The sequence below is a fragment of the Rhinoraja longicauda genome, chromosome 36, assembly GCF_053455715.1.
Source record: "Rhinoraja longicauda isolate Sanriku21f chromosome 36, sRhiLon1.1, whole genome shotgun sequence".
In the NCBI taxonomy this organism is placed as follows: Eukaryota; Metazoa; Chordata; class Chondrichthyes; order Rajiformes; family Arhynchobatidae; genus Rhinoraja; species Rhinoraja longicauda.
Genome location: NC_135988.1, coordinates 8,790,637 through 8,807,200, shown reverse-complemented (window position 1 = coordinate 8,807,200; position 16,564 = coordinate 8,790,637). Strand labels below are relative to the sequence as shown.

General features: G+C 50.8%; 1 protein-coding gene across 1 annotated transcript; it reads right to left on the bottom strand.

Annotated features, from left to right (window-relative positions):
• Positions 1 to 4,240: 4,240 nt before the first annotated feature.
• On the bottom strand, positions 4,241 to 7,408 carry LOC144610415 (beta-microseminoprotein-like). Its single transcript, XM_078429072.1, has 4 exons — positions 7,328 to 7,408; positions 7,056 to 7,140; positions 6,446 to 6,563; positions 4,241 to 4,370 (listed from the first exon to the last, which is right to left on the bottom strand). The coding sequence occupies exons 1-4, from the start codon at positions 7,406 to 7,408 to the stop codon at positions 4,241 to 4,243; spliced, it is 414 nt and encodes a 137-aa protein (XP_078285198.1).
• Between the last annotated feature and the right edge of the window lie 9,156 nt (positions 7,409 to 16,564).

Here is a 16,564-nt window from a genome sequence, read left to right as displayed (position 1 = left end):
CATCGGTCTACCCAATACTATTTCTCGCCTAATGCAAACTTCCTTCAGTTCCTCTGTCCCCCTAGATCTTCTGTCCTCTAGTCCATCTGGGAGATTGTTTGTGTCTTTCTTTGTGAAGACAGATCCGAAGTACCTGTTCAACTCTTCTGCCATTTCCTTGTTACCCATAATAATTTCACTCGTGTCTGCCATCAAGGGACCCAGATTTGACTTTGCTAATCTTTTTCTCTTAACAGATCTAAAGAAGCTTTTACTGTCCTTCTTTATATTCTTTGCCAGCTTCCCCTCGCACTTCATCTTTTCAGCCCGTATTGCCCGTTTTCTTACCTTCTGTTGTCCTTTGAAAGTTTCCCAGCCACGGTTGCCTCCTACTCCCCTTAGAATACTTATTTCGCTTTGGGACTAAATTTCGTCCTGCGTCTTCCGGATTATGCCTAGAAATTCCCGCCATTACTGTTCCACCGTCATTCCTGCTAGGATCCCTTTCCAGTCGACCTTGGCCAACTCATCTCTTATGCCTTCATTGTCCTCTTTGTTCAACTGCAAAACTGACACTTCCGATTTAACCTTCTCTTTCTCAAATTGCAGCTTAAAACTAATCATATTATGATCACTACTTCCAAGCGGGTTCTTTACCTCGAGTTCTCTTTATCAAATCTGCTTCATTGGACAACACTAAATCCAGAATTGTCTTTTCTCTGGTGAGAATCCATCTCGGAGGCACTCCGCAAACTCTCTTTCTCGGGGTCCAGAACCAACATGATTTTCCCCAGTACACCTGCATATTGATCTCCGCCATCACCACAGTGGTATTAACTTTGTTACATGCCAGTTTTAACTCCTGCTGCCACTTACACCCTACATCCGGGTTACTATTTGGGAGTCTGTATATAACACCAATTAGTGTCTTCTTGCCTTTACAATACCTCAACTCCATCCACAGTGACTCTACCTCGTCAATCCCTATGTCACCCTCGCAAGGGACTGAATTTCGTCCCTCACCAACAGAGCTACCCCACCGTCTCTGCCCACCTGCCTGTCCTTTTTATAGGCTGTATAACCCTGAATATTAAGTTCCCAGGCCCGATCCTCCTGCAGCCACGTCGCTGTAATCCCCACAATGTCATAACTTCCAATCTCTAACTGAGCTTCAAGCTCATCTACTTTACTTCATATACTTTGAGCATTCATGTACAGTACGTTTAATTCCTTACTCATCTCACCTTTCACATCAATTCCAATTACACTTGGCCATACTCTCCTATCCCTTTGTGAGCTTTCTTTCCCGTTAATTCCGGGGTCATTAACTATGCCTTAACTCTCTTTCCCTTTAACTCCATCCTTTACTATCCCATTTGACACCCCCACCCCCCTTTTGGAGTTCCGACAACAGCGTCCGACCCAACACCCAGCGCTCACACCATATGTTTTTTATTTAAAATTAACGTATTCGGCTATCTACAGAAGTATTTATGCATGGAATTATAACAAAACACCCACCGCCATAACATCACTGTCAATAGATCAGACCTAATGTCAAATTATTATGTTACAATCCTGAACCAGGAGACAGTCTGTCCCTCGAGGCGCCCGTCAGTCCAGGAAAGCCTCCCTGGTGCCAGTGGACACTACGTGTTCTTTTTCAAGGGACAGCTGGTCGAGGACGTAAGACAATAGACAATAGACAATAGACAATCGGTGCAGGAGTAGGCCATTCGGCCCTTCGAGCCAGCACCGCCATTCAATGTGATCATGGCTGATCATTCGCAATCAGTACCCCGTTCCTGCCTTCTCCTCATACCCCCTTACTCCGCTATCTTTAAGAGCTCTATCTAGCTCTTTCTTGAAACAATCCAGAGATTTGGCCTCCACTGCCTTTTGAGTCAGAGAATTCCACAGATTTACCAAGGGAGACCAGCATCAGCGTAGCGCCATGAGTATAATGTCCCTGCTCAGCCTCTGCTGTCGGCCGGGCCTCACTGTTGGATTCGGGAGAGAGATTCACATCGATAGATTACCGTCTGTGCGCTGTTGCTGATCAAAGCAGGCGGATTCCGACAGCTGAGCCCCGAGCAGCAGCAGAGCGATGCTCAGTAGGAGTTTCTGCAGAGAGAAAGGGAGAGAAATTGAGAGAAAGACCTTGACAGGCGACGTAGTCAAGTAACTAACACTGCAACATGTCCCTGTCGCTATCACCTCGGAAGGCGGCTGTGCGGCGATTCAAAGCCGCGCTGGGTTGGTTATTGAAAACCAAGCAACAGTCAGATGCACAGAGCTGATCCATACGTACCATCATCTCCGAACCAGTCGTCTTCACCCAAGTGAATGAGCGGACAGCCCCTGTCCCGCTGCCGCCGCCTACAGACTTCATTCCCCACTCTCGAGCATCTGCTCTCCAACCTTCGCTTACGCTGCCTGTGTCCTATCTATTCAGAAAGGAGGTGGAGTTCCGCTGGTCCAAACTTTCACTTCACCGGTCTCCGCAACCTGCATATCATTCTTAAAGTCATAAGGCACCGAAACTGAGCATGCCCCCAAAATTCCCTTTCTACGCTAGGCCCACCTGCAAGTGTTTAGTCCAAGTCCGTCTAAACCGTTCCTATCCACGGAGAGGAAAGGAGTTGGACAGGCTAGATGCAGGAAGATTATTCCCGATGTTGGGGAAGTCCAGAACAAGGGGTCACAGTTTAAGGATAAGGGGGAAGTCTTTTAGGACCGAGATGAGAAAGTTTTTCTTTACACAGAGTGGTGAATCTGTGGAATTCTCTGCCACAGAAGGTAGTTGAGGCCAGTTCATTGGCTATATTTAAGAGGGAGTTAGATGTGGCCCTTGTGGCTAAAGGGATCAGGGGGTATGGAGAGAAGGCAGGTACGGGATACTGAGTTGGATGATCAGCCATGATCATATTGAATGGCGGTGCAGGCTCCAAGGGCCGAATGGCCTACTCCTGCACCTACTTTCTATGTTTATGTTTCTGACCCGCCCAAATGTCTTTAATGCGTTTGTGCGAACACCTCTCTTCTCTCTGTAATTGGTTGCCGCTAAAAGTTACGTTTTGTTCTACCCCTCCCGTTACCCATTCCTTCTCTCCAGAGTTGCCGCCTGTCCCGCCGAGTTACTCCAGCTTTTCAAGTCTAACTTGGGACAATCACACCATTCCAGCCTGCAAACAATCTCCATTGTTAATATCGAAGGTAGACACAAAATGATGGAGTAACTCAGCGGGTCAGGCAGCATCTCGAGATAGAAGGAATGAAGAAGGGTCTCGACCCGAAACGTCACCCATTCCTTCTCTCCCGAGATGCTGCCCGACCTGCTGAGTTACTCCAGCATTTTGTGAATAAATAGAAGGAATGGGTGACGTTTCGTGTCGAGACCCTTCGTGGTTAATGTGATGAATAATAGTTAATCCATGTCAGTGCATTTCTCTTAATATACCATGCACCGTCCATATTGTGTATCAGCATTGTACGTGGAATTTAGTCACATGCCTTCTGAAAATCCAAATATACCACATTTGCAAAGTTTTGCCTTCCTCTCTTCTTAAACAATAGTTGCGTTTGACATTTTACAATCCACTGGTACTTACTGGAATTTACTAAGTTCTGAAAACCCCGTTAACTCTGTGGAACAGGCAATCTGTAACTGGTATTACATAACATTTGGACCTGTCCAATGTTACGAATGATTTAGACAATAGACAATAGACAATAGGTGCAGGAGTAGGCCATTCAGCCCTTCGAGCCAGCACCGCCATTCAATGCGATCATGGCTGATCACTCTCAATCAGTACCCCGTTCCTGCCTTCTCCCCATACCCCCTCACTCCGCTATCCTTAAGAGCTCTATCCAGCTCTCTCTTGAAAGCATCCAACGAACTGGCCTCCACTGCCTTCTGAGGCAGAGAATTCCACACCTTCACCACTCTCTGACTGAAAAAGTTCTTCCTCATCTCCGTTCTAAATGGCCTACCTCTTATTCTTAAACTTAGAGGGATATGGGCCATCACAGGCAGATGGGACTAGCGTTGATGGGGCATGTTAGTCGGCATACAGCAGGATTCTGACAGGTGAGCAGCGAGAGGAAGTAGAGCGATTTCCAGTAGAAGATGACGGCAGAATAAGTTTTGTATATGTTTATTGAGATGCAAAAGTCGTTACATTATATTCAAGAGTCAAGGCTCCTGTATCCCATTGATGAATGTCTCCACGCTAGAAGGGAGCTGCCTGTTTATTCCACCTCATTTCCCAACAGCTCCACCGATTGAACATTCGACAGAGGGGTCATTCTTCGAAATGACTCGAAACGAACAAGAATGCATATCGAAGGTGATCATACAATCATGGGGGAAACCAGTTGGCATGAAATACCTGGGGAATAGATCAGTGAACCAATGATGAACAATTCGGAAGATATACCGTTCGGCGCAAGGGACGTGGGTTCGACCCTGACCTTGGCTCCTGTCTGTGTGGTGTTTGTACGTTCTCCCTGTGACTGCCTAGGTTATTTTTATGGATGCTGAAATTTCCTCCCACATCCCAGAGACTAGCGGGTCGGCAGTTTACCTGACGCTTTTACTTACCCCAACCATAATGCGGGCAGGATGATTCAGGATTAATGCATGGTCGGAGTAAACATGCCCCCCCCCCCCCCCCCACCCCTCTCTCTCTCTCTCTCTCGCCTTGTAGAATAATCCTAACCACGTTTTCTGCCCTTTTCATATTTTCATATTTCAGATACAGCGCGGAAACAGTCCTTTTCGGCCCACCAAGTCCGAACCGCCCAGTGATCCCCGCACACTAACACTATCCTACACACACTAGGGACAATTTTTACATTCACCCAGTCAATTAACCTACATAGCTGTACGTCTTTGGAGTGTGGGAGGAAACCGAAGATCTCGAAGAAAACCCACGCAGGTCACGGGGAGAACTTACAAACTCCTTACAGTACAGCACCCGTAGTCAGGATCGAACCTGAGTTTCCGGCGCTGCATTCGCTGTAAAGCAGCAACTCTACCGCTGCGCTACCGTGCCGCCCTTGTGGAGATTGTAATTATTATCCCGCCACCGTGTACGTTTCATCCGTGTGCCCGGTCCCGCACATTGGTGATGACGTTCCCAATAGTGGGTTTGGACGTAAGGTCGTAAGGTCAACGTGCGTGAAGCACGGAGTCGCTCCAGCGGTCTGGAGGACATGGCAGCTTCCGGCATACACTAACAACACATGGAACAGGTACGGTCTCACCTTGAAAAAAACGACAAAAGGCCAATTTTTGAGCTGTAAAAAATGAGGAAGAAGCTGGAGGATCTGGCGGAGGAAGAGGAACCAAGAGAAGGGCTGCCATGCCTGCGGACGCAAGAAGCAGCTCGGAAGACTTCTTGCCAGCCGGCGGGAGAAGGGAAACGCGGCCGGGAAGGTAGGCAGGAGAGCAAGGCCGAGTAGCAGAGGGCCGATGACCGGGCATAGAAACATAGAACATAGAAAATAGGTGCAGGTGTAGGCCATTCGGCCCTTCGAGCCTGCACCGCCATTCAATATGATCATGGCTGATCATCCAGCTCAGTAACCTGTACCTGCCTTCTCTCCATACCCCTGATCCCTTTAGCCACAAAGGCCACATCTAACTCCCTCTTAAATATAGCCAATGAACTGGCCTCAACTACCTTCTGGGGCGGCTGGGGGGAGAGGAAGAAGAGGAGGAGGAGGATAGGACGGGGTTGAGCGAGCTGGGAGAGGACCTGCGGGACGAACCCGAGCCGAAGGGCCTGGAGGTCTGCAGGGGCAGAAGCAGCGAGCGCTGGAGGGCGGCGACCCGCCTGAGGGCGAAGGGCCCGGGGAGGAAGGGCTCGACGGCCTAGGAGGAGTAGGCGGTGGAAGAGCAGAAGGTGCGGAGATAATTTTGTAAAAGATCACAAAGTACTGAAGCAACTCAGCGGGCCAAGCAGCACCTCAGGATTTTTCGAGTCGGTCGCAGTCAATGGACCCGGCCTGTGAGCGGCCGGAGATGCGGTCACTCGGACGACAGGTCCCAACCAGAGAAGTCACCTTTCCATGTTCTCCAGAGATGCGGCCTGACCCAGTGCAATGAAGACCCTGTGCACGTGTTGTGTGATTTTATGGTTTGCTTCGACTGCACTTTGAAGTCCTACGTGCAACCCCTTCCCTCCTTCTCCCCCTCTCTCCCTCCCTCCGTCGGCCAGGCCTTCCCCACCGATCCCCACACTGAACGATATTCCAGGACGAAGCTTCCCGGTGTATCGGGTGTGGTAAAGAGATGGAGAGAGCCGGTGGCCGGGCCGTTTCGTCTACAGTTGCCGTCAGTTCCCAACCCATCGCCAGACACACGGCTCACACAGTGGCACCGGCGATGCCCTCGTGATGCCCTCGCCATTTCAGCCGTCGAGGTCAGATGCTGTGAGCTGAACGGCGGATGATTACTTACCGTTCGCAGCATTTATAACCTTTGCGCGCACACACGCACTCCCAGCAGTTGGTGCTCAACCAACTTTCTCCGAATTGATGGTACGTTCCGTCGTTTGTGTCAAAGCAAGTGCCTTTATCTGTTGGTGACAAAGACAACGGCTGGTCAGTGTGCAGACAGGGAGTGACGCGAGGGGGCGGTGTTGACTCTGTTGTGATATTGCAGGGACTAATTTGTTGTATCACAAGGACTACTTTGTTTGCCTGTGTAGTAACGTCTATATAAGAGAATGAGGTGATTAGGTGACCACTCTGGTTCCAGGTGGCCGTGGAATAAACAGCCTGGATTTAAGCTCCAGCATTCTAACCTTTTAAGCACGTGTACTTGTGGTCCGTCCAGAGTCTCAACAAAGGTACAACAGATACCGGACCACGAGGTACAACAGACTCAATACAAACACAGCCTGGAAATGAGCCATTCTAGCCACTGGGGGGAGCCAGGGTCCGTCCCCGTGTGTACTGACCCAGACCTGGCACTTGGCTGCACTGTACCGTTTCACCCGGGCTCAGCCTCTGCTGTCGGCCGGGCATCACTGTCGGATTCGAGAGAGAGATTCACATCGATAGATTACCGTCTGTGTTTTGTTGCTGATAGAAGCAGGCGGATCCCGAATGCTCAGCCCCGAGAAGCAGCAGAGCGATGCTCAGTAGGAGTTTCTGCAGAGAGAAAGGTAGAGAGATAGAGAGAAAGACCTTGACAGGCGACGTAGTCAAGTAACTAACACTGCAACATGTCCCTGTCGCTATCACCTCGGAAGGCGGCTGTGCGGCGATTCAAAGCCGCGCTGGGTTGGTTATTGAAAACCAAGCAACAGTCAGATGCACAAAGCTGATCTGTACGTACCATCATCTCAGAACCAGACGGCTTCGCCCAAGTGAATGAGCGGACAGCCTCTGTCCCGCTGCCGCCGCCTACAGACTTCATTCCCCACTCTCGAGAATCTGCTCTCCAACCTTCGCTTACGCTGCCTGTGTCCTAACTATTCAGGAAGGAGGTGGAGTTCCGCTGGTCCAAACTTTCACTTCACCGGTCTCCGCAACCTGCATATCATTCTTAAAGTCATAAGGCACCGAAACTGAGCATGCCCCAAAAATGCCCTTTCTACGCTAGTCCCACCTACAAGTGTTCAGTCCAAGTCCGTCTCAACCTTTCCTATCCACGGACCCGCCCAAATGTCTTTAATGCCTTTGTGCGAACACCTCTCTTCTCTCACTCTCCATCTGTAATTGGTTGCCGCTACAAGTTACGCTTTGTTCTACCCCTCCCCTCTTCTGTACCCCCCCCCCCCCCCCATCCCCACCACTACCATCAGTCTGAAGAAGAGTCCCGACCTGAATCGTCAAAATCATACAGCGCGAAAACAGGCTCTTCGGCATAACTTGCCCACACAGACCACGAAGTAACTTATAAACTATTCCCACTTGCCTGCCTTTGGCCCATATCCGTGTACTTCTCCAATTATTTCTTATGCGTTGGAATAGTCCGTACCTCAGTTACCTCCTCTGACAGCTTGTTCCAAACCCATCGCTATTTGGGTGAAAAAAGTAACCCCTCAGGTTCCTGTTAAATGTTTCTGCCTTTACCTTAAACCAATGTCCTCTGGTTCTCCGTTCCCCCACTCTGGGCAAGAGAATCCGTGCGTCTGCCCGATCAATTCTTCTCATGATTTTACACACCTCCATAAGAACACCCCTCATCCTACTGCGACCCAAGGAATAGACACCTAGCCTGATTAATCTCTCCTAATAAATTCCATAAATTTCCATCAAACATTCCTCAGCCCACCTACCCAAACGATCAAGATCCTGCTGCAAATTTTCCCTATCCATGTTGTCCAGAGATGCTTCCCGATCCATTGAGTTACTCCAGTACTCTGTCTCTTTTTTTGTCTTAAACATTGCGCTTTTGTACGTGCATCATCTACCTCCTCAGGTAGCACGTTCCATGCACCTCACCACTTCTAAACTCTAACTTCTTTGGAAAATATGCCAACATGCCGTATCTCTTCTTAAACACTTGTGCTAACGTATGGCAATTCATAGACGCAGGGATCCCAGTCTATTTGCCTATCTGTCTGTGATTTTCATTAAATGACAGTCTGTCATTGCACGCACTTGACCAAAAATACATAAGCTCACAATTCCCACACTAAGCTAAACTTGCCATTGTTTCGTTCGCTCACTCAACTTGTCTTAATGTAAACATGCAGGCCCAACAGACAATTTTGGAGGGATATTGACCAAACGCAGGCAGGTGGGACTAGTGTAGCTGGGATATGTTGTAATGGGACAAGCTGGGATAATCAACGGATCAGAGTTATAGAATGTGTAAACAGGCCCCACGGCCCAACTTACCCACACCGACCAACATGTCCCATCTACACTAGTCCTACTTGCCTGCGTTTGGGCCATATCCATGTAACTGTCTAATTGCTTCTTAAAGGTTGCGATAGTCCGTGCCTGGACTACCTTGTCGGGCAGCTCGTTCCATACACCCACCACCATTTGCGTGGAAAAGTTACCCCCTCAGATTCCTATACAATATTTCTCCTTTTACCTTCAACATATTCCCTAGTTCTCGATTCCCCTACTCTGGACAAGAGACTCTGAGCGCCCACCCGGTCTGTTTCTCTCATGATTTTATACACGTTCTTCGAATTCTTAGATTGTGTTTACTTGCACGCACTGCAACTTCCATTTCTCAGATACTCAGGTTCCAAAATGTGCCACACTATGTCCCAGAGCCTTCTTTTTCTCCAGCCCATTTCTTCACTGGTTTGTCGGGGCCACGAGGCCTCGTTTCCCATTTTCTGGCAAAACGCATCAAAACCTTGGAATTTATCATTTTTCATGTTCATTGACATATTTCATAGTTATTTCTTCTTACAAATTATATTTCGTTCAATTTACATTTTCTCAAAACCACTCAAGTTCTCAGACGCGCCACATCGTTTTCCCGGACCTCTGAAATGATGGGTCAGAAAATGACGGTAGAATAGGTTTGTTGTATGTTTATTGTGATGCAAGAGTCGTTACATTACACGCAAGTGTGAAGTCTCTTGTATCACATGGATGAATGTCTCCACATTGGAAGGGAGCTGACTGCTTATTCCAGCTCATTTCCCAACAAATACTTCCAATGGGCATTCGACAGACGAGTCCCCCTTCGGATAGACTCGAAACCAACAAGACTGAATATCGAAAGTTGTGGCACAATCCTCCGGGTACCTAGTTGGTGTGAAGTACCTAGGGAATAGATCAGCAAACCAATGATAAACAATTCGGAAGATGTGCTTCACGGCGCCAGGGACGCGGGTTCGATCCTGACCTCGGGTCATTTCTGTGTGGAGTTTGCATGTTCACCCTGTGACTGCGGGAATTTTTTTTAATGGATGCTCAAAATCCCTCCCACATCCCAGAGACGTGCCCGTCGGGAGGCTAACTGACGCTGCTACTTGCGCCAAGCGTGCAGGTGGTGAGTAGTATCTAGGCCCAGCCCAAAGACTTAACCCTAATGCGTGGAGGATAAAACAGCATTTAATGAATGGTCGGTGGTGACGCGGTGCGATCTCCCCCTCGCCCTCTCTCTTTGTTGAATAACCGTCACCTCGGTTACTCTCTGTGTACAAGGGCCAGCACCTTGCTGATGAATTTTCCATTGATGGTGGGGGGGAGGGTTGGGAGAATTTTTTAAAAGGACATAAAGTGCTGAAGTGACTGCGGGTCAGGCAGCAACTCTGGAGAGCAAGCGCATGCGAATTTTCGAGCCGGTTACCGTCGGTGGACCCGGCCTGAGAGCGGCCGGAGATGCGGTCACTCCGACGATGAGTTACAACCAGAAATGTTCACTTCTATGTTCTCCAGAGATGCGGTTTGACCCAGTGCACTGAAGGGCCCGTGTCGAGTGACTCTGTTTGCTTCGACACCCTTCATGTAATCTCTTCCCTCCTTACCCCCCTCCCCCTCTCTGTCTCTCCCCCCTCCCCCCCCCCCTCCCTACCTCCGCCAAGCCTTCCCCAATGATCACCACACTGAACCAGATCACGGCCGAAACTTCCCCATGTATCGGTGTTTGGTACAGAGATGAAGAGAGCCGGTGGTCAGGACCATTCCGTCTACAATGCACGTCATTTCCCAACCCATCGCCAATCGGTACGGCACCTGCGACCGTCGGGTTCAGATCTTGTGAGATAAAAGGCGGATGATGTCTTACCGTTTGCAACATCTATAACCTGTGCGCGCGCACACGCACTCCCAGTAGTTAGTGTTCATCCAATTTTCTCCTAATTGATGAGCCGTTCCGTCGTTTGCGTCAACGCACTTGCCCTTAGCTGACAGTGACAAGATAGCGGGTGGTTAGTGGCCCGTCGGGGAGTGGAGTGCCCGCGGAGGTGGCGGGACACTGGTGTTGGCTCAATACAAACTCTCCCTGGAAATGAGTCATTCAGACCTTTGAGAAGAGTCAGGTTCCGTCCGCGTGTGTACTGACCCTGGCACTTGGCAGCACGATCCATTTTCACCCGGGTTCCGATAACAGCGCCCGGGTGAAACGGTGCCGGGTAACATTACATGTACCCAGCTACGTACAGAAGTATTTATGCATTGAACTATAACAAAACACCGACCGCCATATTATTAGACTGTCAAAGATCACAAACAAAAATCAAATTACTATATTACACTCTTGATCCAGGAGACAGTTAGTCCCTCTCGGCGCCCAGGGGTCCTGGAACGCCTCCCTGGTGCCAGTGTGCACTGCGTGTCCTTTTTCAAGGGAACGGCCGGGCGCGGACGGAAGCTTGGAAATGCGGCAGGTAGTCGGCCCTGATGGAGACTTGGTCTGCCAGTCGCCGTGTCCCACTAATGGTTAGCTTGGCGCACACCAAAGAGATCGTCCCCTGATCTACCCACTCCCGTCCGCAGTAGGTGCACACAGATTAGGATGGTGGGACTGAAGTGTTGCCAAACTGGAGAGAGTACAGAGAAGATTTACCAGGATGTTGCTATGGTTAGGGTCGGAGCTATCGGGAGAGGTTGAGTAGGCCGAGTTTCTATTCCTTGGAGCGCAGGAGGATGAGGGGCGATATTATTGAGGTGTAGTACATCATGAGAGGAATATGATGAAAATTACGAGCATCTTACCCAGAGTGGGTGAATCGAGGAATTCTCGAGGGCTACGTTTTTCATAATGAGGGTGGTGGGTGTATGGTACAAGCTGCCAGAGGAGGTAGTTGGGGCAGGCACGATCCCAGCATTTAAGAAACAGTTAGACAGGTAAATGGATAGGACGGGTTTGGAAGGGTATGGACATACGCGGGCAGGTGGGGCTGGTGCAGCTGGGACATGTTGTTCGGTGTGGGCAAGTGGGGCTGAAGGGCCTGTTTCCACACTGTATCACTCTATGACTCTGACTCTAAGTGGAGCCAGAAAGCAAGCAGCTCACTCCATAACTGTGCAGGAAGAATTTGCAGATGCTGGTTTACAGCGAAGATTGACACAAAATACGCGAGTAACTCTGCGGGTCAGCGGGTCAGGTCTGAAGAAATGTCTCGCCCCGAAACGTCACCTATTCCCTTTCTCCAGAGACGCTGCCTGAACCGCTGAGTTATCCAGCATTTTGTGTCTATCACTCCATAATTGTGTTGGTTTCGCCGTTGTCCCTGGTTACAGTGTGAACCCCTGGCCCACTGGGATCCCTCATACCTATCCAGGCTGTGGGTGCCGGGACCAGTCACGGGTTTGGGAGGAGGTCCTGGGGCACTTTCCCCATTTTCAGGCAAAACCCGTCTCGCGGCCAACGAAGAGCTGGCGAGGTGTCGCCTTTATTGGCGGGAAGCGTGGCTTCCATTGGGTGCGCTGCATGATCCCACACAGCCCAGTGATTGGCCTCTGATGGCCAGTTCTATGAACAACATTTGAGAATCAAATATGGGTCAGGGTTCAGGGGCAATTGCACTACGTTCTGAGGAGATATCTCGGCAGAGGAGCGCTCCTTCAGCTGAAGTTTGGTCGGGGTATCAACCTCAGGCTCCAAAACGACCGATGAACAGGCGGGGGAGCGGGGGGGGGGGGGGGGGGGGGGGGGGGGTGGCAATGGGTGACGAGATATAGCGTAGCGCCATGAGTATGATATTCTGCTCAGCCCTGCTGTCGGCCCAATCGCGCTGCCGAATATGAGACAGAAATTCATATCGACTGATTACCGCTTGTCCGGTTTTCGAAAGAAGCAGGCGGATTCCGTCATCTGAGCCCCGATAAGCAGCAGAGCGATGAAGAGTATGAGTTTCTGCGGAGAGAAATGGAGAGAGAGAGAGAGAGAAAGATAGTTTGAAAAGCGACGTTATCAAGTAATTTACACTGTAACATGTCCCTGTCACCGTCACTTCGGAAGGCGGCTGTGCAGCGATTCAAAGCCGCGCTAGGTTGTTTATTGAGGAGCCAGCAACAGTCAGATGCACAAAGCTGATCCGTACATACCATGATCTCCGAACCAGCCTGCCTCTCCCCAATGACGGAGTGGATCGCTGGCACCGCCTGCAGACTTTATTATCCACTCCCGAGAATCTGCTTTTCAACCTTCGCTTTCAACATCCGTCTAACCTGCCTGCGTTTGGCCCAGATACCTCTAAACCTGTCCTATCCATGCACCTGTCTATTACTTTTTAAACGTTGCAATAGTCCCTCGCCTCAACTATGACCTCTGGTAGCTTGTTCCATACACGCACCGCCCTTTGTGTGAAAAGGTTACCTCTCAGGTTCCTTACAAATCTTTCCCCCTTCACCTTCAACCTAGGTCCTCTGCTTCTCCACCCCCCCCCCCCCCCCCCCCCCACTCTGGCTAAGATAATCCGTGCGTCTACGCGACCTTCTCATGATTTTATAGAGCTCTGTAAGATCACCCCCCTCGTCCTCCTGCGCTCCAAGGAATAGACTCCCAGCCAGCACAAACTTTCCCCATTAAATTGCATTCCATCAACCAATCCTCAACCCACCTGACCAACCGTTGAAGATGCTGCTGCAATTTTTGCCTATCCATGATTGCCAGAGATTCTACCTGACCCATTGAGTTACTCCGGCAATTTGTCTTCTTTTTTTGTCTTTTAAATGGCGTTATGGTTCCTGCATCACCTACCTCGTCCGGTAGCTCGTTCCATATACCCAACGCCCTCTGTGAGAAAAAGGTTAACGATTTAGATTTTGTCTCTCTCTCTCTCCTTAAACCTATGTCCTTCATACCTCTACACTCGGTAAAATCCTATGTGCATCCATCCTATCCACACGATTTTATACACCTCTACACGTTCACACTCCTGTGCTCCAAAAGCTACAGTCCCAGCCTGCCCATCCGCTTCTTATAGCTAAGGACTCCGTGTCCCGTCAAAGTCCTCGTGAAATTTCTCTGCTATCTTTCCAACTTCATGACATCCTCCCCCGTGACCGAATGGCGACCAAAACTGGACACAATACACCAAACGCGGCCACACCAATGTGTTGCGCAACTGAAACATAACATCCAAACGTCTATACTCAATACCCTGAGTGAAAAAGGCCAATCATTCGAAAACCCACTTGACTTTTAACCATCTACCCTTGACGCCACTTTCAGGGAACGGTGCACCTGCATTCCTAGATTAATGTGCTTTATCCTTCTGCACATCTGCCAGTTTCACGGCTATCTCACCACCAACCACACCTTCCTATCCCATCGCCGCCCCTTCCGGTTTCCCGCAGGGCCAATTCTCTTCCTATCTGACGAGTCTGCTCGACTTCTCCCACCCTCCCCACCTGACCCAGGGCAACTGTCGCTACAAACTTTGAGAGCGCATCACTTGGAACTGCACCCGCTCCCTCATCAACGTTCAGAGTCCTAATCCGCTTCTCTCAGGCGCGACTGTGATGCGCGTGCATCTCTCCCAACTCGTTCATCTAACATCGACCAATACAACACTGGAACAGGCTTTCGGCCCGCAATGCCTCTGCTAAATATGATGCCTAGCATGATCTCCCAACCAGGCCGCTTCTCCCCAGTGTTTGAGAGGAACCTCCTTCCCAATGGCACCGCCTGCACCCTGTTATTTTCCGGTCTCGAGAACCGGTCTTTTAACTTTAGCTTAAGATCCATGTGTCCTATCTACCCACAAGATCGACGGAGTTCTGGTCCCACCTTTCAACCCAATGGCCCCCATAAGCAGCGCATCATCCCTCTCCGCCTCTGCCAGTTCCAACGGGATCTCATCCCCTGCCCAATCTGCCCTCCCCTCCCTCTCTGCTATACGCGGGGACCACGACTCTTACTGTTCATCCGGTCCCATCCTCGCCTCCTGACACTTGATACGTTCCTCTGCAGACAGAGGCACTGCAATACTTGACCCTACCCTTCCTCACACATCACCATCACCATCAACAGAGCCCGACGCGATAATATCAAGGAATATATCGGGTCAGTTTCTTACGCACAACGAGGGCTAGGTGGCCGGAACCCGCTGTTGGTATCAGCCACGATGTTAGTCTTTCAGATGCTTTCGATGGGCGCGTGTACATAAATACAGCACACGCGCCCCCCTCCGCCCCCTCCCCCCCTCCCCCCCTCCTCCCCCCCCCTTCCCCCCCTCCCCCCCTCCCCCCCCCTCCCCCCCTCCTCCCCCTCTCCGCTCTCTGCTCCGGTGGCTGAGAGGATTGAAGCAACCTTTGAAGATTGTGTCGAAGGAAGAGGGACAGAGGCAGTGGGAGTTCGAAGTTTGACTGAACGTTGGACTTCGGAAACTTTCCTTTGTCGAAGGATTTCTCCATTTAGTGAGGAACTCCAGCGCTTGTCTGCAGTGCCTCAACAGAGCCCCGACGCGATAATATCAAGGGATATATCGGGTCAGTTTCTTACGCACAACGAGGGCTAGGTGGCCGGAACCCGCTGTTGGGATCAGCCACGATGTTAGTCTTTCAGATGCTTTCGATGGGCGAGTGTACATAAATACAGCACACGCGCCCCCTCCGCCCCCTCCCCGACCCACCTCTCCCCCCCCCTCTCCCCCCTCCCCCCCTCTCCCCCTCCCCCCTCCCCCTCCCCCCTTCCCCCCTCCCCCCCTTCCTCCCCCCCTCCCCCTCTCCCCCTCCCCCCCTCCCCCCCTCCCCCCCCTCCCCCCCCTCCCTCCCCCACCTCCCACCCCCTCCCCCCTCCCCTCTCCACTCTCTGCTCCGGTGGCTGAGAGGATTGAAGCAACCTTTGAAGATTGTGTCGAAGGAAGAGGGACAGAGGCAGTGGGAGTTCGAAGTTTGACTGAACGTTGGACTTCGGAAACTTTCCTTTGTCGAAGGATTTCTCCATTTAGTGAGGAACTCCAGCGCTTGTCTGCAGTGCTGTGGGAGCGGCAGTGGCTGGCGGATTGCCAATCGTACCTGGAGACTGGGAGTTGGGAAGATGTGGTGTTTGTGTCGATTCTAGCTCCACAATCCAGCTTCCAAACCATTGTGCCCGGACTGGGACTTCGGGCTCAACAAAGAGAAGGTACTTTTCAAAATCTGGCAGATTCCGGAGGGGCTCGAAAGGCCTCAGAAAGCCCCAAAAGCTGCACTCGGCGGTGAGGATAAGCGTGGGCGTGTTCGCTTGCTCGACTGGAGAGAACTGCTTCTGCTGCTCTTTAGACTGAGACTGCCTCTGAGAGCGTTCTTGAGCGAGGACTGCTGTTGTTTCGGGTATTGTTCTGTACCCCTGTCAGGATGGCAGCGGCTCGGGCTCGGTGTCGTGGTCGGAGCTACGCAGGTGCGGCTTCGGCTGCGGCTCCGGAGTCACTCGAGGAGGAGCCCTATGTCAACTTGGGGGGGCTCGAGTACGGGATCACGGTCCAAACCGGGGACCGGTGGTCCAAGGAGGAATTAGTGGAGAGTCTGTTTGATCTCTTCAAGAAGGACGAGATTGCCTCTGCTGAGGTTGGATGCAGTAAATGTCAGTTCATCCTAAAGGAAAAGCAGGATGTGGCCACAGCTTTGGAGAATGGGCTTATAGTGGGGGGGACCTTTGTACCGGTGGAACCATGGGTGTCCACCGTGCGACCGGTTCTCCTGCGCAACGTTCCCACTTTCATCC